This window comes from Nannospalax galili, unplaced genomic scaffold (assembly GCF_000622305.1).
Source record: "Nannospalax galili isolate Female #2095 unplaced genomic scaffold, S.galili_v1.0 scaffold875, whole genome shotgun sequence".
NCBI classification, from domain to species: domain Eukaryota; kingdom Metazoa; phylum Chordata; class Mammalia; order Rodentia; family Spalacidae; genus Nannospalax; species Nannospalax galili.
Window position 1 is genome coordinate 1,935,903 of NW_008337059.1, and position 25,159 is coordinate 1,961,061.

At 46.9% G+C, this 25,159-nt stretch overlaps 1 protein-coding gene across 1 annotated transcript in view; it reads left to right on the top strand.

Annotated features, from left to right (window-relative positions):
- The first annotated feature begins 208 nt into the window (after positions 1-208).
- Crtac1 (cartilage acidic protein 1) overlaps positions 209-25,159 on the top strand; it is a 150,933-nt gene continuing 125,982 nt past the window's right edge. The window contains exons 1-2 of the mRNA XM_008831961.1: positions 209-385; positions 18,261-18,460. Of these exons, the coding sequence (XP_008830183.1) occupies positions 362-385; positions 18,261-18,460 (224 nt within the window). The 5' untranslated portion in view covers positions 209-361. The remainder of the gene's footprint in view (positions 386-18,260; positions 18,461-25,159) is intronic.

A 25,159-nucleotide genomic window follows, 5' to 3' on the forward strand; every position in this document is an offset into this window, starting at 1 on the left:
CCAGCCTGGCTGCCGGCTGCTGCCACCGCAATCCCGGCTCCTAAATCAGCGCGGGGAGGCGCCCCTTCCCCCACCCGGCTCCCAGGGCTCCCCGGGCGGCGATTGGCCGCGCGTGCGCCCCCCAAGCTTGGGCCCCGGCTCCAGCTGCCGTGCCATTGGCTGCTGCCTTCCGCCAGCCTTTACATAAGCCCCGGCGCGCTCGAGTGGAGTTGTATAAAGCGAGCGTGCGGCGTCGGGGCGGGAGGCTCGAGGCCAGCCCGGGACCGGGGCTGGGCGCTGCAAGGCGGCGGCGCGGGCGGCAGAGGCGGCAGCGACCCCGCGCTCCGACGCCCCCAGGCGGTGGGGCTGAGAGAGGCGGAGCATGGCTCGGAGCGCTGACCCCGGCGTGAGTATTGGCGCCCGGAGCCCCCACCCCTTCCGACCGAGAAAGTTTCTCCAGCCCGTCGCACCCCTCCCTGTACGCCCCTGGGGGTGGAGGAGATGCAGCCGGGATCCTGGGACGACTCCGACCGCCGCGGCGGTGGCTTGGCTCCCAACTTGCTGAGAGGCGCTGGGCTGGATTGGCGCGCTGAGCCTCCCTGCGGGCTGGGGGCGAGGCGGGCACCGGGCTGGAAGTGGCGGGGGGGGGGCCGAGGCGTGGGAGGGTAACAGCCTGCAGGTGGTAGAGGAGGTGTTGGGGGCGCACTGGAGGTCAGCGGTTCGGGAGAGGGGCGCTGGGACTGGGAGGGGGCGGAGCAGGTGAAGGCTGTGTAGGGGGTATCGGGGGAGTCACCCCGCCAGCCAGGCAGCTTGGGGCCGGGGAAGCTACTGGCCTGGGCCAAGTGCCAACGCTTCCAGGTTTAGAGAAGAGCCCCGAGGGGCTGGCGCTTCTTCCCCGGGGAAGCTGAGCTGTCTCCTCCGCACGGCGCTGAGTGGCAGCGTGATCCGGGAGCCAGACCCATGCTAGCGGTCTTTTGCTGGACCGAGGTGTGGTCTCGCTTTCGGGCTGGTTCCGGCAAGCTGTTTTCAGGCGTCTGGGGGAGTCAGGGGATCCTCCTTGGGACCATGGAAGCACATAGAGGTTTTGGGGGGCCGCAGGCGGGCTTGGAAACATGCTCAGCAATGCAGCGTGCTTCTTTGCAGTACAGTAGTTGAGAGCCCTGGTTACTCCCGCTTCTGCAGAAACCAACTCACGAATCCAAAGTCATCCCAGCCAGGATGGGAGCCTCCCCTAAGGGGTGGGGGTAGGGACTTCCTCCTAGAATGACTAATGTGTACTATTGCTATTGGGTGGGTTCACCTACCATAGCTTCCGAGTGTCTCGGGTGCCTCAGTTCTCCTGGAGACACGTTCATAGGTCCTATTTGAGGTACCTTCTGGAATGGGTCACCGCAGGACTTCTCAAATGAAGCCAGGAAGAAAAGAAGGCAGGGAGGTTCTCAGAGTAGGGGATAGCTCTGTGGTGTTTGCTGTCTGGAGTCTGGAAAGAACTCCTAGGGAAGAGAAAAGCTATCACGAGGACTTTGAGACCATGGTAATTTAGGGCAGGAAATGCCTCCAGTGAATTAAAGAAAATCCACAGGCTTGAGCTCTACCACACCGGCAGGCATGGAGAAAGAGAAGCGAAAGATAGAAAAGTGGGGATATGGCGGGTGTTCCAATATGGTCTTCAAGGAAATGTTTTTTCTCTCTCTCTGCCTTGGTTAAAACCTTGTGGAGACAGGTTCTAAAGTCAGTTTAGTAGGCAATGAAGAGAGTTTAGAGTCTTGGTGCAGGCCCACAGGACCAGGTTTAGAATGTTCTAATTTCCAATTGGTGCCAATGGACTCTGGAGAAGGTTGAAGGCAGGTGTTGGTTATCAGCTCTTCAGTTGATGAGTTAGGGCTGTAATCTTCACCTTATCCCAACCGTACCCATGGGGATGTGTTCAAATTCCTGATATACCTTTCTAGTGATATTTTATGGAGCTATCGATCTACCCCATCCCCACCCCCAGTTTCATCCTCTGTCTGCCTACAGTCAATATTTTTATGCTGCATTTCCCAAGACCTTTCCACTGTGGATTTGTGCAGTGAAATACCCGTGTGTTGCTTTTTCTTCCCTGTTCTCCATTTGGCCTGCACCTGGTGTTCTGAACCCTGATGTTTATTCCTTGGCACCTAGATGTTTGGTTAAAGCATCCTATGGTTGCACAGAGGCGTTCCTGTGAATGAGTGGACCAATGGCTTGTGTAATTCTGAGGAGTAAAACATACACTTACAGAGGTTGGACCACCAACCAGGGAAGTACAGTTAAACAGCTTGTCACTGCCTGAGTTGATTCTCAAGCTTCCTTGCACCTGCGGAGTTGGTGGAAGCTGAGAGATGGAGTAAGCTCCTAGGTATCCAGTAGGGGGTGCCAAAAGCACCTAGCTCAGGACTACTGACTTTCTCACTTCTTGCCTTCACTGGCCATAGTAACTTAATGCTTTAAGTAAGCTCAACCCACAGCCCCCAATCATCACCTGTTGTGACTGAAGCCTCTACCACCATGTCCTCAAATGCAGTTTAGTGGGTAAGGCACTACATCCCAAGGAGACAGAGCTGATTCATAGCCCTGGCTTATTTTTGCAATCCATTTTTTTCTGTATAGTATCAGTGTAGTTGTTTTTTTTTTTATTCGTGGAACCCAAGAATACAGAAATTAGAAGAAAGGCACCCTGGGGAGCATCTAGTCCACCTCACCCCCACCTCCAGCATTCCCATATACAGTGCATTTACAGATGATAAAGCTGCAGCCCAGTAAAGGAAGTCGCTTGCTCAAGGTCACATGTCTGTTTGGTGGAGGAGATGGCACCAGGTCCTAGGTTTCCCGGTTCTCTCTTTGGAGCTCTTTCTACTTCAGTGACCTGCTTCCTCTGTGTTGTGAAAATAGACGTATGGTTTCTACACAGTAGGCACTGGCGATTACTGACTGACTAGACTTGGGTATACTAATAACTAGTAAATTGGGGGAATTTTCATTTGAAAGGAAGTCAAAGGAGAGCCAAAGTTCTCGTACTGTATATACACCAGTCATAGAAAATCGCACTTACTTTTCTCCTCCCTCCATTATCTTGCCTCATTGTTCGAGTGCTCTTTAGGTAAAAGTCATGCAACCTAGGTCTCTGTCCACATGCTGGAATCAGAAGTGTACAGCCCCTTACCAGATGGTCTTGGAGCCTAGACTGAGGCCTTTATTCTTCTAAGACATGCTGGAACAGGGTCTCTCTGTCCTGCAGTCACACCCCTGCTGGCCGGACCTCTCAAACTCAGATCCTAAATGAACTAGAGAATTTCCCCTCCTAGATCAAAGTTAAAGTGCTCTAAAGTTCTAATCTTGCACAGGTCTCCTAGGCTTCATGGGCAGCCTAGAAGACACTTGATTTCTACTGCCCTTCTGTTCTGGCTGGTCCATGGGCAGTTCCTCTGTTTTCCTTTGCGTGATATGTGGACTTCCTTGGGATTCCTCTTGGAGCATCGGCTCTGCATGATATGTGGACTTCCTTGGGATTCCTCTTGGAGCATCGGCAGACTTGGTGGCCTAGCTTCATGAGGAACCCACTGCTGCCAAGCTAGAATTCTGAGAAGCCCTAAGTTTCACCAAGCAATGCTTGTTGCCAAGGAAGATGCTTGAAGTTGGTCATCTCTCCAGGCTCACCGATAAGGTGTGTCTTCATCTGCAGGGGAGGAGGGAGGTGAGGATACTGTGGGCACCAGTGAGCCACAGCCCCTTCTTTAAGTGGAATTCCAAGAATTGTGCTTGAGATTCTTGTGAGCTGCCTTGCTTTCAACTGGATGAATGGCTCTGCATTCTGTCTTGGTCTGGTCTGGATAAAGCCAGAGGAGTGTAATTACATTCACAAAGGAAAAGTATAAGCTTTCTGAGTATTTGATGAGAGAGTAAGACTGAGTTTGAGAAGTGATGCTAAGTACAGAAAGCAAGAGGTTGTCCCTTTCATGAGCCCCCTCCCAGATGTTGACCCCTACTTACTTTCATTATCGTAATAAAGACTGTCCCTAGTTACTAGCTGAGAGACCTTAGAAAAACCACTTGACCCCTGCATGCCTCAGTTTCCTTCCCTTCTAAATGGTAAGGCTAGGGACCCTGTGTTGAGAGTAGGACAGCAAAGATGGGAGGAGATAGTCTTTGGGATGTATCTCCCAGGGCACGATACAGACAGATAGTAAGTTGGAAGGGGATGTTGGTGCTGGATCACCAGGGACCTCATGGAATCTTATTTTCCCTTGCAAATAGGGACAAGTGTCCAGGTTTACACACCAGCCAGCCTCTGATCATGGTGGCATCTAGGCTGGTGAACAAAGTCTGATTAGCAAGTGCCCCTTCTTTGCTTTCTTCTTTCCCCCACTTCTGGGTTTTTACTTGGGGGTTCTGCCATGCTTGGGGAAAAGAAATTTTACAGGTCCCAGGATAATTCTGATTGTGATGGAGGACCCTGAGCTATTGATTCCTAAGGAAGAATCGTTCTGCTGGGAGAAGCCTTCCTCAGAGCCCAATGATTTAAGAGTGCTGACAAATCCATGCTCACCAAGCCTCCTGCAGGCTGCAGATAGGCTTCCAGGCTAGCCTGAACTCTGCTCTGGATTTCTGGAGAGTCTAGCTGGTTGCTTAGGGGACATAAACCTGTGAACTCTCCTTAGGAGAAAGTATGAAATCAATTGGTTCATTATCACACCAAACACACTGTGGACTACTTTGGGCATTTAAGAAATGAGAAGTAGCCAAGGACTGCAAGATTGGGTTGGAAACATGTGCAGAAAGGTGTGAAGGGGTTAGAGAAAGGGAGGGGACAGAAAGACCTTTCTTCCACCAAGCCATTCATGATGTTCACCTTATTGAAGCCCTTAGGTGGTTACTGGAGAGATTACCTCACCCACACACCCAGACATTTGGCAGTGTCTAGAGACAATTTGTATTGCCACAATTGGAGTAAAGGATGCTACAAGCATCATCTAGAGGTAAAGAGGTCAGGGATGCTACTGAACATCCTTCAGTGCACACAGAGCCCCACACACTACTAATTATTGGGCCCAAATGTCAGTATTGCTAAGACTGAGAATCCTGAGCTGGAGCATTGCAGCAGAATCACAGCACATTACAGGTGGGAGCAATTTTGGAAATATTCTCACCCAGTTCTGTTTCACAGCCGAGGACACTGAAATCCAGGGAGGAGGGTCCCACAGCAAGTGAGGAACAGAGCTAGCCTGGAACTCAGGTCTGTTCTTTTGAGACTGATTTACCCAGATTCCCCCAAAGTTGTTATGAAGAATAAATATGAGCTGTGAAAACACTTGGAAAATTAGAAGGAGACTATTATTAATGTTGCTATTATTACACATTTGGGAGTCTGGAAAGTTCTGTTTCTGTGCCACTTACTCACTGTAGAACATTGGACCCATCACTCCCCCAATTCTATCCCCTTTTGTGTATGTTTATAATAGGGAGTAGTCTTGATGAAAGATAAGGATCATAATCCTTATCTTTAGATAAGTCCAAAGATTTGCCCTTCAAAAATCCTAAACATCTATAAAAAGAAAACAAAAAAAGTAAAAATTTTTCCTTGAAAGAAATACTGTGGACTTTGTGTGAAACAAAATGCTTACTTCTTGGAAAAATTCCAGCCCCCTAGCCCTGTGAGTTGGTTCCAGCCCAGGAAATCTGATCAACATCCGGAGGAGAAACTGATAGCTCCACAAATGACAGGTGACTAGATTTGTCCCCATTCCCCAGGGCAGGGGAGATTGTCACTTCCAAGCCCGGCTAATGGGGGAGGGGTGGATGTAGGGGCTGGAGGGGGAGCAGCTGGTACTGGAAAGTTCTATAGGGAACTTCAGTGAGGGATGGGAAGGTGGGGCATTAATTAGTAAAACCTTGTTTACTTAACAGACATATTCTTAAAGATCCTTTCCAAGGGACGTTTTGACATATTGCTTTAATTAGCCACAGAAGAATGGAGAGTGCAGAGAGTGTAAAATGACCCTTGCTGTTGTTTCCAGTTACTCTTATCTTTGTTTGCACCGGACAAGTACATTGACAAGGTCGTGGAATCACTACTGAGCTGAGGGACTGTCCTAGTGACCAGGGGAGGGACTGCAGGGACCTTTATCCTTGCTTATACCAGCCTCCTCTTGCAGAAGAACAGCCACCTTGGTGGAAATTTCAGCCTTCGCCTCCTCGCTTCCTTTGCAGCATCTGTCTTAAATGAACCATCTTGTCCTGCAGATCCCACTGCAGCTCTCACGAGAGGCATAGACCTGGGAGCCTGGATTTTCCCTTCTAGCTGAGCAATGAGCGAAGCTCTTACAGGTGGGTGGGAACAGCCTCCCTTGGTTCTCTGCATAAGGTTGGACAGTGGTCTTTTCCTTAAGGTCGGGATTGGAGGAGGAAGTTTCTTCAGGCTCCTCTCAGAGGACTGTGTTGCTCCCTACAGTACTGCATTGGAAAGTGGGTTTCTGCTTCTCAGATCACTGTGTTGAATGCTCTGGGGACCCTGAACCCCAGGCTTCAGGGAATCAGTCACCCAGAGTCATAGCCCTTCCACTGCCTGCAGGCCTCTTCTCTTTAAAGTCGGCTCAGCTTTCACCCTGGCTTCTAAGAACGGTCTCTGTTCCACTTCACAGCTGCGTACTCTCATCTGAAGAGGTTTCTGCAAAGGTGGACATAAGAGTCCCCAAGAAGGAGATGCTGCCCTGCCAATGCCATGGGGAGAGATGCCATGTCATTTGCTCTCAATTATAGATTCAGCACCTAGCATGGCACTTAGCATGTGGAAGAGCTCAACAGGTTCTGGGTGCTCGAACAAATGTAAAATGAATAGCGGTGACCATTCTAAAAGAGGCCGCCTTTGGCATTAAGGTGGCTCTCCAAATAGGCTCTTGTCGATGAGGTTTGCTTTCCTTCTAACTCCTTCCCAGAGCTAGCATTTGTTACCAGCATGGTTTGTGGATCCTGTGCAAAGCTCACCCCACGGGATGGTGGTTGGCTGTGTGAACCTTGAGCAAGATTGAGTTCTCACAGCCAGGCGTGCTGGCACATGCCTTTAATACTAGCACTCAGGAGGCAGAGGCAGGTGGATCTCTGTGAGTTCAAGGCCTGGTCTACATAGCAAGTTACAAGCTAGCTGGAGCTACAGGGAGACCCTGTCTCAAAAAGACAATAAATAAATAAGTAAATAAATAAATAAATAAGATTGAGTTTCTCTTTTCATTGTCCACAGCTGCTTCTCACTCTTCATCCTTCCCCTCCCCCACTCCAAGTGATGCAGCAGTGCTCCCTCCAAGCAGCTCTACCTTGCTTTGAGCCCATAAAATAGATGAAAATTTGGATTTCCACTGAAGACAAACTAGGGAGTGAATCATTGCTTCACACAACTATTCCCGGGAGGATGCTTTTAAATAGCAAGGTCCACTAATGCATTTTAAATGATTTGGGGAAAAACCTGACCCATAGACTCTTAGTCCTGGAAAGAACTTTGGAGGTCATCCAGTGGCCCGCCCCACCTCCACCCCCAGGCTGTTCAGATCTCCTCTGGGACACTGTTCAGAAACACAGCCGACATCCTGCACACTGCTGCCCCAAAGCTAAATGCCCTTTTGAAAATGTAAGTCTGATCATGTCTCCTCCTGACTTCAAAACCTCCCCACGCTGTAACTCCAAGCTCCTTACATTGCTAATGCAGGCTGTAGAGACACACTAACTGCAGCCTCCACACAATACCATGCTCCCTGTTCCCTCTCTCCTCCATTGCCCTCTACTTTGTGTCCCAGACTCTGCATTCTAGCAGCAGCAATTGTATTCATAGCATGCACCCAACTGTCTCACGTGCTAGCTTCTGATCCATAAATCTCTGCCACCTGGAATCCCAATTCCCCTGCTCCAAAGATCTTTAGTTTCCTGTCATTCCTACCTACCTCACTAGGTAATCCCTCCATCTCACTGGCTCATCTAGTCTTTGTACCTGTTGCTGCCCCAAATTTGGCCCACTGTATTGTGTACACTCTCAGCTTCCCAGGTCCAGGGACCATGCCTGGCACATGGTTTCTAACCTAGCATCTAGCCTCTTCTACATGTTTGAAGAATGAGTGCATGTATCTAAGTGTACTGAGAGCTTCTACATTTGGAAAGCAGTGTTTAAGGAGCCAAAGAACTCCTCTGGGGTCCCTAGACAAATTAGTAACAGAAGCAAGCCTATTCCTCACAATCATACAGTCCAGAGCATTCCACTCAACATTTGACAGCTTCTCCTGGAAGGGACACCTGTGTGCCTGGCCCCTTCTCCTGAGATGCATTTGCTCAGGCAGCAAGCATCTATTACTACTAGTAATAATGTGATTACTGTTACCATTACCTACCTTGTGAGCATTTGCTAGGCCCAGCGCTATGATCGGAAGTTAACATGCATCTGGATCATTTCATTCTCATAGCAGTCTATAGGCCTATCTTTCCATTTTACAGGACAGGAAGACTGAGCAGTTGATAATATTCATCGAGATTCTTCTGTGCCTTGTCCATGAGTCTAGGAGGCTCCATGCCTCTCTCACTTTCTCCAACACCATTTCATTAGCAGGATGCTCTCTTGTGAAACTTCCTAGAGTCTGGGTGTCCTGGGATTTCTTCTGCCTTTTTCTGGAAAAGACCCAGCTCTCCTTTCTTGTGCTGTTACAACAGATAGTGTTTAGAGCCTTCTCCTGTGGAAGAAGCAGAGGAAACAGTATGTTTTCTTGATGCTGGGGATGATGCATAGAACAGAGCTGGGAGTGTCTCTTCTTCAACACCACGGGGGAAGGGGAGGGATACATAGGATATGGTGCAGAGGTCTAGAGCTCTTCCAGGCTGGCCATGCAGGGAACCAGTGGAGGGAGCAAGGCAGAGAAACATAACTATGACGTTAGAATGTGCACTCCATGGCACAAGGGCTCGCTCTTGTTCTCAGGGTTTTCCTGGTGCTTGGCACTGTTCTTGGCATGAAGCAGGTCACAAACAGTCTTGAGTGAATGAGTAAGTGAGCAAATGGTAGCTCCAACATTCTCTATCACTGGGGCCTCAGTATTTTTTCCTAATTATTCTCTGCTTCTTGCTCTCTTTTGATCTCCTGATTGCTATTGTGTTCTTCCCCCTTTTTGTTTTTCCCAGTTTTGGGAATAAGGCCCAGGGTGTCATGCATGCCAGGCAAGCACTCCTCACTGAACCATACCCCCAGTGCTACTGTATTCTTTTTTTAAAAACACTGTTCCAGCCTTGCCATCCCTTTACCCTTTGGACCTGTTCCCTTACAAGGCCTCTAGTCTCTGTAAGCCTTTTTAGCAGCATCCTTCCCACAACTTGCCCTACCCGCCATGCAGAGCCTCATTGTATTACACAGACCTCTGCCTCCACGATGCAAATGCTGTCTCCTTAGCCTAGAGCACAGTCCATACCTGGTTTATGTGGCTAGCTCACCATTGCCTCTCTCCTTCCCCCATCCCCATCTTACTTGATTTAAGACAAGTTTGGTGGCATGAAAGAAACCGTTTAGTGTAGTGTCTAGGAGTATTGATCCTGGAGCTAGTTTGCTTAGACACAAATCATGGGTCCACTGTATACTAATACATAGCCTTGGGTATGTATTAGGTGGGTAACCACCTAACTTCTCTGTGCCTGAGCTTTCTTATCTGTAAAATGGGGGCACTACTAGTACATATCTCCCATGGTTACTGTGAGGATTACACGAGTTATCCATGTGAAGAACCACAGTAGTGCCACATAGCCAGAGGTAGGTACATGCTGTGCCTCTTTGTTTGCTTTGGCACAGGAATAGCCCACTGTCAGCTCTGAGGCAAAAAGGAAGCACTGATAGGCATGGGGAAGAAGGGGAGAGGAGAGGAGAGGAGTTAGCCAGGTTTGCCTTTGATCAGATGAAAGATGAAGGGGAGAAATGTCCAGCATCCAGGAGACACTGGGCAGCACCAAGACATCTGCAAGACTTGACTCATGAGCCCAGGACCATGAAAAATGAAGCAGCAAGAAGTAGCAGAACAATAGAATTCCAGCCTCAGTGGTCATGTTGGTTTTGAAGGGACCCAGTGAATAGTACCCCACTTTACTCTATTGGGGACCAGTGCACGTGGGAGGCAGGCCTCAGGCAGATGGAATGAAATAATACCTTTGTCCTCATGTAGCTGTTTGGAAGTTATGTTGGTTTGCTGGTGACCTGCCCTAGTCAGCTGTAAGCCCCCTTAGGTGAGATGGGCTGGACTACTTGGTCAAGCTCAGCCCAGGGTGTTTCATATTGGCAGGTTTGATGGAGGAGGGGAAGAAACATGGCTCTAGTGCAGGATTTCTCAGTCTGGCCACTACTGACATTTAAGGCCAGATGCTTCTGTTCTGGGGACTGTCCTGTCCACTGTAGGACATTCATCAGCATCTCTGACCACTACCCACAGGATATCCATAGCACCTCCTTCCCTGGTTTGACTTCCAAAAATGTCTCTATACATTGACACCCCAGTTCAGGACTACCCCTCTAGTGGCAGACCCTCCAGACAGGCTCCAGGGGTGAGGTACTCCTTCCCAACTTGTGATCCAGGTAGCAGAAGGGCAGGCAGGGTGACAGCTGGGTCCCCTTGACCTTCACAGGTGTCTGCTCTTGGTGTTGCTTGTCTCCTTCCTCCTCAGTCTCCCCTGGTCCTGCTAACTCCTTAGCATCATTCTAAGTCCAGTCACAGCACCCACCTTCTGGGAAGCACTCCCAACTCCACCAGGGGATCTCTTAGGTCTCTCTGTGGTCCCCTCTCCACAGCATCCCTCACCCTGTACTGCAAATGGTGAAAGGCCTCCTCCTCCAGGAGGACCCCAGTGCCTCCCTCAAGGCCAGGTTCATTTTGGGTCTGCAGGAAATGTGGCTGGGGTGAGTGAGCCAGGGCTGCTCTGTCAGCTTTTCTCCAGTGGCGCTTTCGTTCCAGAAGCTCTTTTGTGGGTCTCTGCGGATCGGGTGGCCCAGCCCATGCAGGGCAGAGTGCTCCTGCAGCTGCTTCTCTCTCTTCCTGTCTCAGCTCTCTGATAAGTATCTGAAAAGGGTCTGCATTCTCTACTTGTTCCCAATATCTGGGCCTCTTGTTTTTGTGAGAGCATGGGGTGTGTCTTTGCTCTTTTGATAATTGCAAAAGAACTGCTTGCCCTGGAAATTGCCCTTGGAAGCCTCTCCCACAGCTGCCTGACCCCACAGCAGAGAATCCAGGTTGCTTGGTTACCAGTTTTCAGACCCAATTCAGGAAAGTCCTGAGCCACAGAAAACTGAGAAAACTGAGTTTGGCTGCAGGTGACCCAGAGCCAGTGTCTGAAGACTTTCCACCCTTTGCTATGAGCCACCAAGACTGCCTTCCACCTGCCCCCTACCTGCCCTTCCCTGGGGCTCCCTTAACCTTTCATCACTGTGGGTCAGGTGATCCCTCCCTACAGATGAGGACATCCAAGATCAGCAAGATGAGAAAACATGCCAAGGTCACTGGCTGGTCTGTGCTGGTCTTCAGATCCAGATCCAGGTCGCTGACTCCAAGCTTTGGGCTCCTGCTCCATCTTGCTGAGGATTGTTTTAAAAGTTCGCTTATGGAGCATTTTAAAGAAATTGTTATGATGATGCAATTCTTCCCACAGCCTGAAACACAAGACCCACCACCTCAGGCCCTCATGAAGATCCTTCTTTTCCTTATCCCCACAGCTAGCCTACAGAAGACCTACCGAGATTCCCTTACTCTGACCCAGTGCCCTTCTGCCAAAGCTCATTCTTTAAGCTTCTCCTCCTCTGGGTAGCTCTGTTCTGGAGAGCCTTCCATGGCCCTGACACGGGATATCGTCCTATCTCCATTGCCTGTTCACAGAGCTCCATGAGGGCAAGGACTAGGTTTTCATTTCTGTGGCCCTAGAACTCAAACATCTCTGGCAGGCACACTGTATACTATATACTAGAGTACTAGTACAATGTATCCGTGCACACTCTGTAGTACTTTGCACCATCTGAGTACTGCTGCCACTGGTGAGTACTGCTCATGGTTCTCTAACACAGAAATGCTCCACTCAACCTGCTTTTCATTCTATTTTTAACCTTTCTACCTGTTCTCCTGAGGGAGTTAGATGTTCACAGTGGTGTGACAGGAGGCTCCCAAGCAAGCCATATCGAATGTGAGGTCACTCCAGGCCTCTGCCATCTGCTTCAGGCAGTACCAGCCTGCTCTGCTTTCTTTCCCCAAACTTCACATCCCCTGCCTCCGTTGACGCTCTGCAGCTAAATAGATTTTCTTCATATACTTCAACAAGCCAATGATGAATTTCAGGAGCAGAAACATTTTTCACTTCAAATCAGATCACAGTGGACACTCTCATAAGGGGACCATGAGTCTGGAGCAGCAGCTTTCATCCCAGACTGCCCATTACCAGCAACCCTGGAGCTCCCCAAAAGGTACAGCATCCAGACACACCCCTAGACCAATGAGATCACCCCCAGCAGCACATGTCTCAGTACTCCCAGAGGCATGGGGCAGGTGAGTCCACTGGGCATTAGGGGTTGGGAGTCCTGGTCGGAAGTCCCAGCTGGTCGGAGTCCTGCTGCTGGTCGGAGTCCTGCTGCTGGAAGACCTGGGCATTGCCTGACAGTTTGTCAAACACACAGACTACTTGGTTTAGGTCTGCATTAGCACAGGATCCTCAGGTGAGTGTGAAGCGCATTAGTTTAATAAGTGTTCCTTTAGAGAAAGGATAGCCTTTAGACACCTATGACAAGATGCAAGCAGTTTCTGCTGACTCATATTACCATTTGGACACCTTCCTTTCTTCCTTCATTTAACAATATTAATAGCGCACCTCCTATGATGGCTTCTGGGAACACACTGGCATGTGTCTCTGTCTTGACTGGCAAATTCTTGCCCATACCCCAGTTTTCTCTGGGTTCTGCCCTTTGATGGCATCTCTTCTTGTCTCCTTGACTTGACTCCAATCCAGTTCCAACCATTACCTTCTTCTCACCTCTTTGCAAAAATTAGAGTCTGAATCCCTCCCATTCCCCACCTGTTGTGGGAATTTTACCTTAGGCTGAAGAGAGTTGGTACCTGGAGTATGAAGAGATGAACTGAGCCTGGGCAGCTCTGGGGACTGCATAGCCCTATGTAATTCACACAATTTCTCATCTTGGATCTAGAGGCAAAGGACAAAGTTCTTGAATCAAGCTTAGACCTTCTTTGGAATATGTAGCTTGGTTTCATGACTCTGGGAGCTGTGGCATAGAATCTTGCTATTCAATGTGTGGTTTATAGACCAGTGTCACTGATGCCGCTTGGGAGCTTGTTAGAAATACAGAATCTTGGGCTGTATGGTAGAGTTATTGAACCAGAATCTGCATTTTAACAAGCCCACCAGGTGATTCATGGACACATTAAAACTTGAGAGGCATGAAACATTAGAATGAAAAGGTGTTTCTCAAATTGTGTAACATATTAGAGCCACTTAGAAACTTTTAAAAATCTTATCCTGGCTCCATTCTAGGCCAATTAAGTCAGAATATTTTGAGATAAGACCTAGGCATCAGTACTTTTTTATTGTGGTGAAACATCCACAACATAAAATCTGCTATTTGATTATATTCAAACATTCAATTGAGTGGCATGAAGGACACTCACAGTGTTCAACCATCACTAGCAACCATCTATGGAACGCTTTCACCTTCCCACAATGAAAATCTGTACTCATCAAGCACTAACTTCCCACTGCCCCATCTCCACAGCCTATGGAAAACACATTCTTTTTTCTGTCTGTATGAATTTGACTACTACAGGTACCTCATACAAACTGAATCAAGCAACATTTGTCTTTCTTTGACTAGCTTACTTTACTTAGTAAAATATATTCAATATTTGTCCATGTTGAAGCATGTTCCAGAATTTCCTTCCTTTTTAAGGCTGAATAATATTCCATTATATGTTTTGTATGTGCCGTGTTTAGTTTATCCATTCATCCATCCATGGACAATTGGGTTGTTTTCACCTCTTAACTATGGCGAATACTGCTGCTATGATATTTGATGTGCAGATATTTATTTCTGAGTTTTCATGAGTTCTTCCAGAAACCTTTGGTCTTCCTTTTCCTGTAAGCAGCCTGAGGTGACCTGTGAAAATAATTTATTACTCTCTTGACCCAGAGAACCCACAAAATCATACAAATCAAGAGGTTCAAATCTTTGTGTTCACTTTAAGAATACCCTTGAAACTGCCAGGCCATCAAGCTTATTCATATCCAGAAAGCCATAGAGCACCTGAAAGATGTCACTTTAAAGAAGCGGTGTGAGCCATTCCAGGTGCACAGTGGTCAAGCTGGCAAGTGTGCCCAAGTCAAGTAGGAGGGAAGGGCAGCAGGGTTGGTGGTCCAAAAGAGTGCTGAATTTTGCTGCAAATTCTTAAAAATGCTGAACATAAAGAGTTTAGACATAGATTCTCTGACCACTGAACTTATCTAGGTCAATAAAGCACCCAGGATGTGCCACCAGACTACTGGAGCTCATGGTCTGATTAACCCACACACACAAAATCCCCGTACCACACTGAGATGTATCTTCACTGAAAAGGAGCAAACTCATTGTTCCTAAGCCAAAGAGGAGGTTGCACAGAAGAGAGATCCCAGCATAAAAGAAATGCAAATAAAAGTTTTGAAAGATCTGTTTCTTGAGCTTCTGGGGAATACATACTCTGAAATGGAATTTCTAGATCCCATAGTAATTCTATCTTGAGGTTTTGAGGAACTGTCACACTGTCTTCTACAGCAGCTGTGCCATCTCCTGTTCCCAACAGCAGTACACAAGGTCTCCAGTTTCTCCACATCTTCACAAGCATTTATTATTTTCTGGTTTATTATATTGTTATGACTGTAGTCATCCCAGTGGGAGTGAAACGACATGTCGTTGTGGTTTTGATTTGCACTTACTGTACAATTAGTGATGTCTGTGTTCTTACGCTGCATGTCTTTGGAGAGACGTCTTTCAGGTACTTCACCCACTCTGCACCAGGTTGATTCACATTTTTGTGGTGGTGTTGTTGTGTTGTAGGAGATCTTTATTGCTCCACCTCGGATATTAGTATCTTATCAGATGTATGATTTGCAAAAATTTTCTCCCATTCTGTTGACTGTCTTTTTACGCTTTTAATGATGTCCTTTGATACACAAACGTTTCTGATTTTGATACAGCCCATCTTATCTGGTTTTTCTTTTTTCTCTCTCTTGGTGTCTCATCTAAGAAATCATTGTCAGGTTCAAGAAACTTTTAAAGCTCCCCAAGTGATTCCAATGTACATCCAAGAATGAGCAATGCTCCTTAAATTTTAACATGCATTCAAATCACCTGAAATCTTGTTAGAATGGATATTCTGATTTATTAGGTCTGGGGTGGAGCCCATCATTCTGAATTTCCCATAGACTCCTAAGTGCTGCTGCTACTGCTGATGCTCTGTGGACCACCCTTGAGTAGCCTCAAATGTGAAGGAACATGTCAGTGACATTCTCCATCTGAGTCTATGAGAGGCCTGGGTCTTGTAAGCTTCTACCATAACCATTTCTTGATCTACCACCAGTACTTTCAGCTGATCCTGTGCAGTCCCAGTGGTGGATGCACAGGGTACCTTTGACACAGCAGTGGGATGAAATGTACGGGACACACTGGCCATGCCCCACTCCACAGCCTGCCCCTCCAGGAGAAGCCATCCACTGGTCTACTCTGCTTTGAGAATTAACAATGGCGTGTTCCTCTCTAGCCCTGGCTCTTTGGAGGTAACTTCTGTTGTACCCTGTGGAAAGCTATTTTGTTCCATGCTCAGAAAGAAAAACCATACCAGTTGTTCTGAAGTTTACAGAAGCAGTTGGCAGGCATGGGGTGGTGGCTGTTGAATATCTGCTTCCATTATAGAATTTTGGAGCCAGAAAGCCTCCTTAGAGGTCTCTTCCCCAAACTTTATTTTGGAAGAGAGAGCTGGAACCCAATGATATTGGGACTTGTCAAGATCACCAAGCAAAATAGAGCTCAGTCCATAAGTGTGTTGCTTCTTTTGCAGAGAAAAGGTAAATATCAAGAGGCTGGGTCATGGGTCTTTCGTTAGAAATTTCATCAGTTAGGTTTGTATTACCCGACCAGGATCTGACCCCTGCTGCAGTGACCCACATTGCAGCTACACAGCCTGCCTGGAAGGAACTGACTAGCTTCTGGAAGTCTCATTGCATGTGTTATAAGCTGATCACTCTTCCCCGCCACTGCCAATCAATTGGATTTGGTTCTCAAGTAGAAACTCACTGTTGTCCCTTCAGTAGAGGCCATGCTGTCAAAAACAAGTCCAATGAACTTCAAATCCACGCTGTTTCATATGTCTACTCTGACTATTAAATACTCTTTATCCCCCACAGCTGCTCATTAATCCAGTTACAGGTTTTCCTTACCCAGTCAAACTTCCCACCATGTTGTAGAATAGAACTCTGGCAGTAATACATTTGCCTTTAGTGATTTGACAGGGCAAATAGGAGAAGCTGTCTTGTCCAGATGACTCTTAATTTGGAGTGACTTCATTTTGGTAGCATGACTCCCAACAAGTGCCCTTTGAACAAGTTATAAGAGCCACTTTCGGGGCTGGAGAGATGGCTCAGCGGTTAAGAACACGGGTTGTTCTTGCAGAAGACCTGGATTCAAATCCCAGCACCCATGTGGCAGCTAACAACTGTCCATAACTCTAGTTCCAGGGGATCCAACGTGGGTGCACTTACCTACACACAGGCAATACACGCATACACATAAAATAAAAATAATAAATAATAAATATTTTTTCAAAAAAACACCTTCCCAGGATGGCTGTGTACCTAGTTTCTGCCCTAAAATGGAGCCCTGCCTCTGTGTCTCTCTCCAGAAAGATACCAGGGAGGCTTCGGTTCTATTTGGCTCTAAAGGCAGTGCCTGGGCCCCTTGCTTTGGCCTCTGGGTCCTTGACCTAGAGCACAAGCTTATTTGCTGGCAGGAGTGTCTGTCTCTGTATGAGGAGACAATCTTCAGATCTTTGCTCTTCTCTCATTAAGACATCAGCCCCGCTCAACCTTGCTCTCGGCTGCCAGGTGCACTGACAAGCCAGCAGCCAAGTTCCATCAAGAGGAGGCTTGCTGCCTTCTGAAGGCAGGAAGGTAGCACTTTGCTGGCCATCTGGACCTGTGTGGGTTTTCTGGGACTCCAAGCCAGCCTTTGAGACAGTCTGTAAGGTCCAGTTCTCTGCCTGTGGCAGAGGCTCAGAGTGGTGCCATCTTCAGCACTCTAAGTATCTCCCTTTCTCTCACTCAGAGGGAATGGAGTCCTTCCACCTCCCTCACTTCTCAGTTGCCACCTGGGTGAGTGCCACTGGCTCCCATGGCCCCAGGCTGCTTGGTAACACCCTGAGTTATGTTAGAGATATAATAATGAATTATACAATGCATTATACATAATTAATTTATAATAAAACACACACAATGGTTTAATTTCTCCAAGTGAGTGATGTGCTACCCACCAGACCTTGCTGGAACACATCCTCTGACTGCTCCTTAGTCTGGAGGCAATGACCAGCAGCCCTAGGGAAGGATCTTGGCCTAGGGAACCTGCCAGGCTTCCTCTGGGGTATGTCGTACAGAAATTCTTCACCATTTCTGTTGTTGTTGTAGACCTGGCTACTTCTGGGGGGTCTCCCCCACCTCTGGACTGTTTGAGAGCTGTTATTTTCTGCATTCTGTCTGAGTATGGAGGAAGCATACATATTTATTCATTCTTTCCTTCCCTTCCTTCCTTCCTTCCTTCCTTCCTTCCTTCCTTCCTTCTTTCCTTCCTTCCTTCCTTAAATATGTACTGACTGCCTGTTGTATACCCTGTCCTTGGCTTGGTGCATATCAAGTGAATAAAATAGATTAAGTGCATCTTGTATTGTACCAGAAGAAGAAAGGCAGTAAATAAGCGTAAGGCATAGTAAATTCCGTTGCCTGTAATACAGCGATGGGTACTCTAGAGTGGGAAAAAGAACAGGACAAGGGAGGGTTGATGTGATTGAGGTAGGTTGAAGTTTTACAAAAGGTAGCAGTGGCAGAACTTGTGGGGAAACAGGGGCCCCAGAATCAATCACCAGGCACCATGGCAGGGAAGAATGGCCCCTGTGACCTTCCTAAGCCTGGATTTGCCTGGCTGCTTGACTCGGGGATTGTTCAGTAATGTTTGTAACTTTTGGTTTCAGATGTTTGGGATGTTACTGTTCCTGCTGCCGCTGTGGGTTCTGTCCCTCACTGAGGGATCCCAGCGGGCTGAGCCCATGTTCACCGCAGTCACCAACTCAGTTCTGCCCCCTGACTATGACAGCAACCCCACCCAGCTCAACTACGGTGTGGCAGTGACTGATGTGGACCATGATGGGGACTTTGAGATCGTTGTGGCAGGGTAAGTGCCTCCCACCCTGAGTTTGACAGATATATTAATCAGCTTTTGCATTGATACGGTTGTGTGACAAATAACCCCAAACTCCAGTGACTTAGGCCAATGCATGTTCTCACTCAGGTCTGTGGTCCTTCGTGGTCAGTCACAGGCTGGATAGCTGAACTGCAGTACTGGGCAGCTGTGGCTTTGCCCTCTGCCACCTCGGGGAGTTGAGTAGATGGAAGAAGGCTGTTGCATCTGCAGGCTTTCCAGGGTTGCTACTTGTCACAGGTCAGCCTCCTTGGTCATCCAGGCATTTCTTCCTTCCCAGTAGGGCTCTAAGGCTTCCACACAGTCAGGGTATGAGTGACAGTCTCCATAGAAGGAGGTGCTGAACACTGACTCCCACAGCACTTTACATAAAACTAAGAAAACGTTAATTGTCCAATTCAAATAAAAGGGGAAGACAGAAATCAAGCAGGATAACTAAACCTTCTCTGGCTGTGCCCTGGTGCCTGCTGTTCCTTCCCTTCTGAGAAAGCAATATTGTGTAGTAAGAAAAGCAGAGACTCGGAGTTCAGTTGCTTGAGATCACACCCTAGGTGTACAGCTTTCTAGTTGTATGACCTTGAGATTCAGACACATCATCTGTAAAGAAGGGATCGCTGTAATAACTTATCCTGAAGCTTCACTTGGCTATTGCACATGATAGTGCATTGTAAATTCTGCCAATCACCGGGGATAATTGTTATTTATTGAGCATCAATAAGTGCCAGGCTCCGTGCATCATATTTCACATGCATCACCTTCATCCTTCCAACAACACTTATCATCTTCATTTAGAGAAGAATTGAAGTTCAAAGACAGGAAGTACTGGGAATAAAGCTCAGTTAGTAGAGTGCCTGCTAGCATGCATGAAGTCCTAGGTTTGATTCTCCAGCATTGCATAAGCCAGGTGTACTGGTATAAGCCTGTAATTCTAGGACGTAGGAGGTAGAGAAAGGAGCATTAGGATTTCAAAGTCATCCTTGCCTAAACCATGAGTTCAAGGCCAACCTGAGCTACATGAGACCCTCCCTCAACACAAAACAAAACAAATGAAAGACACTAAGCAGCTTGGCATTGTGTCACATAAATAAATAGTAAATGGATGAGTCAGGATTCAAACCCCAAAGCTTTTAAGTCTACAGTTACCAAAATACACTATACAAAGTTTAGCTATCACTTCAAAAATTGGCCAATCCATAAAAATATTACTGGGGCCTGTGGGTCTCACTCTGGGAGGCTTGAGTTTTTATGGTAGTGTGGAGCACAGTACCTGGCGGGTGGCAGTGTTTGTAGAAGTCACATGCAGCAGTAAAAAGGGTTGACCTTAGAAACAGAAGGATTTGTTTTCCGTTTTTTAAGAAAAACATCCCAGCTGCCTCATCCCAGCTGCCTCATCCCAGCTACCTCAAACTTGCTGTGTAGCCAAGGCTAGCCTTGAACTTCTGCTCTTTCTACTTCTACCTCCCAAATGCTAGGATCACAGGCATTTATCACCACACCCAGTGAAGAACTGCTTTTAAGTTCAACCATTCCTAACCCAACTACTTTCCTCATCTATGAAATGGGTGCATTGAACTCTACCCTGCCCACCTCAAAGGGCTAAACTATGGGTCAGTGGTGATGATAAAGAAAAAATACTTGTAAAGGACAATTATTTTCTCATTGTTCATTTCTTCTGCCCCAAGACGAGCCACTCAATTCTAGACCTTCTAGAAGGTGGGTCTAAATTAACATGCCACTCAATAGAGCTATGATCACACAAATGTTCTATGTTGGTGTCACCAATATAATATCCACTAGCCAATGTGGCAGTTAAGTCCTTGAAGCATGGATAATATGATCAAGGAAGCGAATTCCTTCCTTTTTTTTATTGAGATTGTTTCTTGTGACAATCTAGCTGACCTAGAGCATGTTATCTTCCTGCCTCAGTGCTAGGTTTATAGGCATGTTCCACCAGCTCAGGATACTGAATTTCTACTTTGATCTCATTTGAATTAAATGGCCACATTTAGAGCAAGCAGTTCAGTTCTGCTTAAAGAGCAGAAAAGGCAAATAGGAATGTGGTGAGCTAAACAGCTCACCTAAGCCCAACCCTGTAATGTCCAGTCATCTCTTGAATCAGAGAGAATGGCTCCCAGCCAAACCATGCCCAGTGTGATTCCCAGAGCCACCTACAAGCCTGCTATTTTTAAATGTTTCTTTTAAAAATATTTATTATTTTTTTTATTTTATGTGTATTTGTGTATTGCCTGCATGTATGTAAGTGCACCCATGTCATGCAATGCTTGCAGAGGTCAGAAGAGGGCATCAGATTCCCTGGAATTCGAGTTATGGACAGTTGTTAGCTGCCACGTGGGTGCTGGAAATCAAACCCTGGTCCTCTGCCAGAACAGCCAGTGCTCTTAACCTCTGAACCATCTCTCCAGCCCAACCCTGCCATTTTTTGAGGTGTTCTGGTTGGCCCTGTCTCCTCTTGGGTGATGCCAGCTCTCCCCTGGGGGTTGGGGGCTGGGAACAGAACATGGGGGAAAACAGTCCTTCCCTCCTCCTGCCCACCCACATCCCTGAGCATTACAGGCCGAGCATGTTCTCCCTTCAGTTAAGACTCTGGTATGATCTTATATTCCCACAAGCTAGTAAGGAAAACCTAAGGCATGCTGTGAACAGAAAGTCTCCTCACCTCTTTGCTTCTCCTTCTGGGACACCTGTCAGGCACTGCCAGGCCCAGCATATGGGAAGTCTCTCACTGTCTCTACGGGGAGGGAGTCTCTGGCTTCATTGAATTGTGCTTCCCCGACCCAAACAGCCAGCTCTGGTGCTCCCTCTGCCTGACCACTTCAGGAGACCTTTGGGGTCCTGCTGTGGTTGCTCACTCTTCTCCCATGGTCCTCAAGGAAGGCGAAGAAAGGCTTGAAGAACAAAGCACTCCCACAGAGGAAGATGAGAACACCTCTTGCCGCTGCTTCCTTTCCTGGTTTCTGTCATCACACTGCCTTTTTTCTGGCAGCTCTCTCCAAGGCATGCTGACACAGTCAGTAGTCCTGGGCTGCACCACCCTCCTCAGGGCTCATCTTCCAGTGGCGAAGAAGGCAGTTAATAGAGAAGCCCTTGCCCTCAGGTATACCTTGACCTCATCTGTTTGGTGGCAGAATTGTCAGTGTCTCCTTGTCTTTTCCAGAACAAAGGCAGTGTTTTGCTCCAATAGGCCCATTATTGTAGTGGGTTACCTGAGCCCTGGCTTAAACATGGCTTTTGTGGGTCTCCATTTCACCAATCTTTTGCCATCCAGGAAATTCTTGAGCATTCAGCTTCTTCCTTCTTGGGCAGTGGGCATGCATTTCATCTTCCTCTTCCTTGAAGACCTTCTCTTCCAGGGAGCTCAGAACTCTGTTGTTATGTCCACTGAGGTAGGGAAGCTTAGACTGTCATTTGTAGTCAGCATAGAGTAGATGTTTAAACCATGTCCAGCTTGCAGTGGGCTTGGGTCTTGCAGGACTATGGGATCATCCTCTGGAAATAAGGCCCAGATCATGCAGGGTCTTGATCCTGAATCAGCTGTCTCTTTCTCTCTGAGAAAGACCCCCGTCCCTTATCTCAGGGAAGGTTGTGGCAGGCAGCCTCTGCCTGAGTAAGCTGGAAATGCTGCATGCTATTTGTTGCTCACTCCCAGCAAAGGAAAAGAGTTACAAGAAGGACAGGAGAGTGAAGATGGCGAAACTGGGCAGCCTCCCAGCTCCAGGTCAGGGTTTTTTTTGTGGCTCTTGTAAAACATTGTGAATTTTCAGAGCATCAGAAAGACATGTTCTAATTTAAGTACCAACATACATTCCAAAGGCAAATATAACTTTTATTATCTTCAGCTTAGGATGATTTGTCACTGTCTTCTCCTTGGGGCCGGATAACCAAGAGTTGACTATACAGACATATTTAAATCAGGACCTTGGGAGGTCATTTGGTCCACCCCTTGCTTCCCAACAAGGCTGCACCTGTAATGTGTAGAAGCCCTTGTACTGAGCACGATCCAAGGGAATGCGGGTGATCATTCTGCAATCCAGCTCAGGCACTTAGGTCAAAATGGATTTGACTGGTCTGAATCTGTCGTATGAGAGCTTAATAGGCCATTTCTTTTAGCTTTTGTTTCGCTAGTGCCTTGAAGATATAAAGCCACCGTTCTTTCACATAAAGACAGCCAGGATCCCAACCCTGCCTTTCATCCCACGGACTTCTTGGCAGCATCTCTGATTTTGACTCTTACCGTTTCATCTACCCTACACCCGTATTAAATTCTGTTCCTTCTTGGTCTGATTGTAGACTCTCTGTTTAAGAGCCCTGTCACAGGAGCTGAAATTTTTAAAAACTGAATTGGAATGCCTTTTCCTGGGTACCTATGTCCTATTAGTGGTGGGCCCACTCATTATCTTACAGATCTTTCCATTACCTGGTCTCTGAACACATTTACTCCTGCAGCCCCTGGGATAATGGCCAGCTCTTCAGTTTGTAAGGCATCCAGTACTTGAACTTGCCTTGGATGTGTTGACCTTGTACTGTGTCTGACTGGAGCCCTGTTGCTTTGAGTATTTACTCTTTGAATAGGTTTGTTTTGCTTTGCTTTTTCAGTATCCTTATTCTGGCTATTGACGGCATTGATTTTGCACATGTTGCGGTGGGTTTGAGTTGTGTTTCGAATTCTTGAGTTAATTGTGATGGAAGGCATGTGCGTGCCTCTGACTCTGGGAGGAGCAGAAAATGACCGCCCTTTGTTCTCGGGGATGGGGGAGGGAAGGGGCGGTAGCAGCTCCTCCGCCACAGCTGGAGGAGTGCCTGCGCATATGGAGGGCTTATCTGCTAACCGGCAGGTGCGTGATTGAGGTCTGCTTATAGCTGCCTCCCTGCGGGTTGAGGGGAGGATTTGATCACCCCTAGAGACTGCCTCGCACGCACAGACCATTGAGGGTCTTCAGGACTGTTCCCTAGGCAAATGGAAAGCCCAGTGGCTTCCCCCTTTCTCAATAGAACTAAACACCCAATCTCCAGTCTCACAGAGCCTGGAAAGGAATTCCTGTTGCTGTCAATCTTGCACAATTCCTTTGGAGCAGCTTTCTAAGGGCTATCCCCAGAGCTCTGAGATAACCCTGCTGCCTCCTTGGTCTCCAGCAGGAGTTCGCTCCAGTGGAGAGATTGTAGTGGTTGTAAAGTTTAAATCACGATTTAGATCAGTTTTTCTACACAAAGAGCATTCATTTGGTAAAACCCTAACACACTTCACACTCGGAAGGGTCTCATTTAAAAGGATGCTGCAGATTGTAAAGCAGCATTTTGTTTTTTCCTCAATTTTGCAACTATGTCAGGAAACTTTTTTAATTTACTGAAGCTAATTGAATTATTTAAAAGGCAAACTGTATTCGATTACCTGATTAATCATTATCATATAGGAGATACCATTAAAAATAATAAGAGCAATGAAAAAGAAGAGGACATTTATCTATGATTTAACCAAAGCAGCGTTTATTCATATTATTGTAACTATAGTCAGATATATATGGTTAGTATGCATGTATATGTATACTGTGTGTAGACAGGTGTCATAAATATAGTATGTATATATGTGCTACATTTATGTGCCACATCTAAATGCATTTAAATATATACATATATGCACACAAATACACATATGCTTTTAACAAAATGGGGATAAATATGTTTGAACTTTCAGTCCCGTTTTGTAAAAAATAATATTTCAGGACTGGAGAGATAGCTTGGATGGTAAAGTCTTTGCTTAATAAACATAAGGATCTGAGTGTGATCCCCAAAATTCATATCAAAAATGTTGGGCATGGTATTGCACATTTGTAATCCCAGGGCTGAGACGGCAGAGACAGCCCTAGGGCTCACTAACTAACCAGCCTAGCCTACTTGGTGAGTTCCAGGTTAGTGGGAGACCTTCTCAGAAACAAGGTGGATGGTGCCTAAAGACCCATACTCTCCAGGTTGTCCTCCGACCTCTGTATACATGGTCATACATATGTGTACATACTCCCCCCACACACACACGTGAGCATACAAAACCAAGCACAAACATATACACAAATAATATTTTAATAGATTTTGTTACAAGTTTTGATATCTTAAAATGTTGAATTACTTCATTTGGTTTCTATTTGTGTGTGTGTGTTACATGTACATTTGTGTGTGTACATTGGTTTGTGTGCAGGCATACATTTATGTGTACATGAGAGTGTGGAGGCCAGAGGTCAATGTAGGTGTCTTCCTCAGTTGCTCTGCACCATATTGGTTTTGAGACAGGGTTTCTCACTAACCTGGAGAGGTCATTTCTGGCTAGGTTGGCTGGCCAACGAGCTCCAGGGATCCATCTGTCTCCTCCATCCCAGCACTGGGGTGATAGACCTCCCTGCTTCAGGTTCTGAGAATCCAAACTCAGATCTTCATGCATGTGTGGAAGACACTTTGATGACAGAGCTGTCTCAGTTTCCAGTTTCTCTTTTTAAACATAAAATATGTTTTCCTTTAAATTACACTTAAATACATCTTTTAAAATTTTGTTGATTTTTTGCAAATTTCACACAATATATTTTGATCATATTTAGACCCGCTCCCCTATCTGTACCCTTCTTATAGACCCTCTGCCAGATTTCATGTGCTCAGTCATGTATTTTA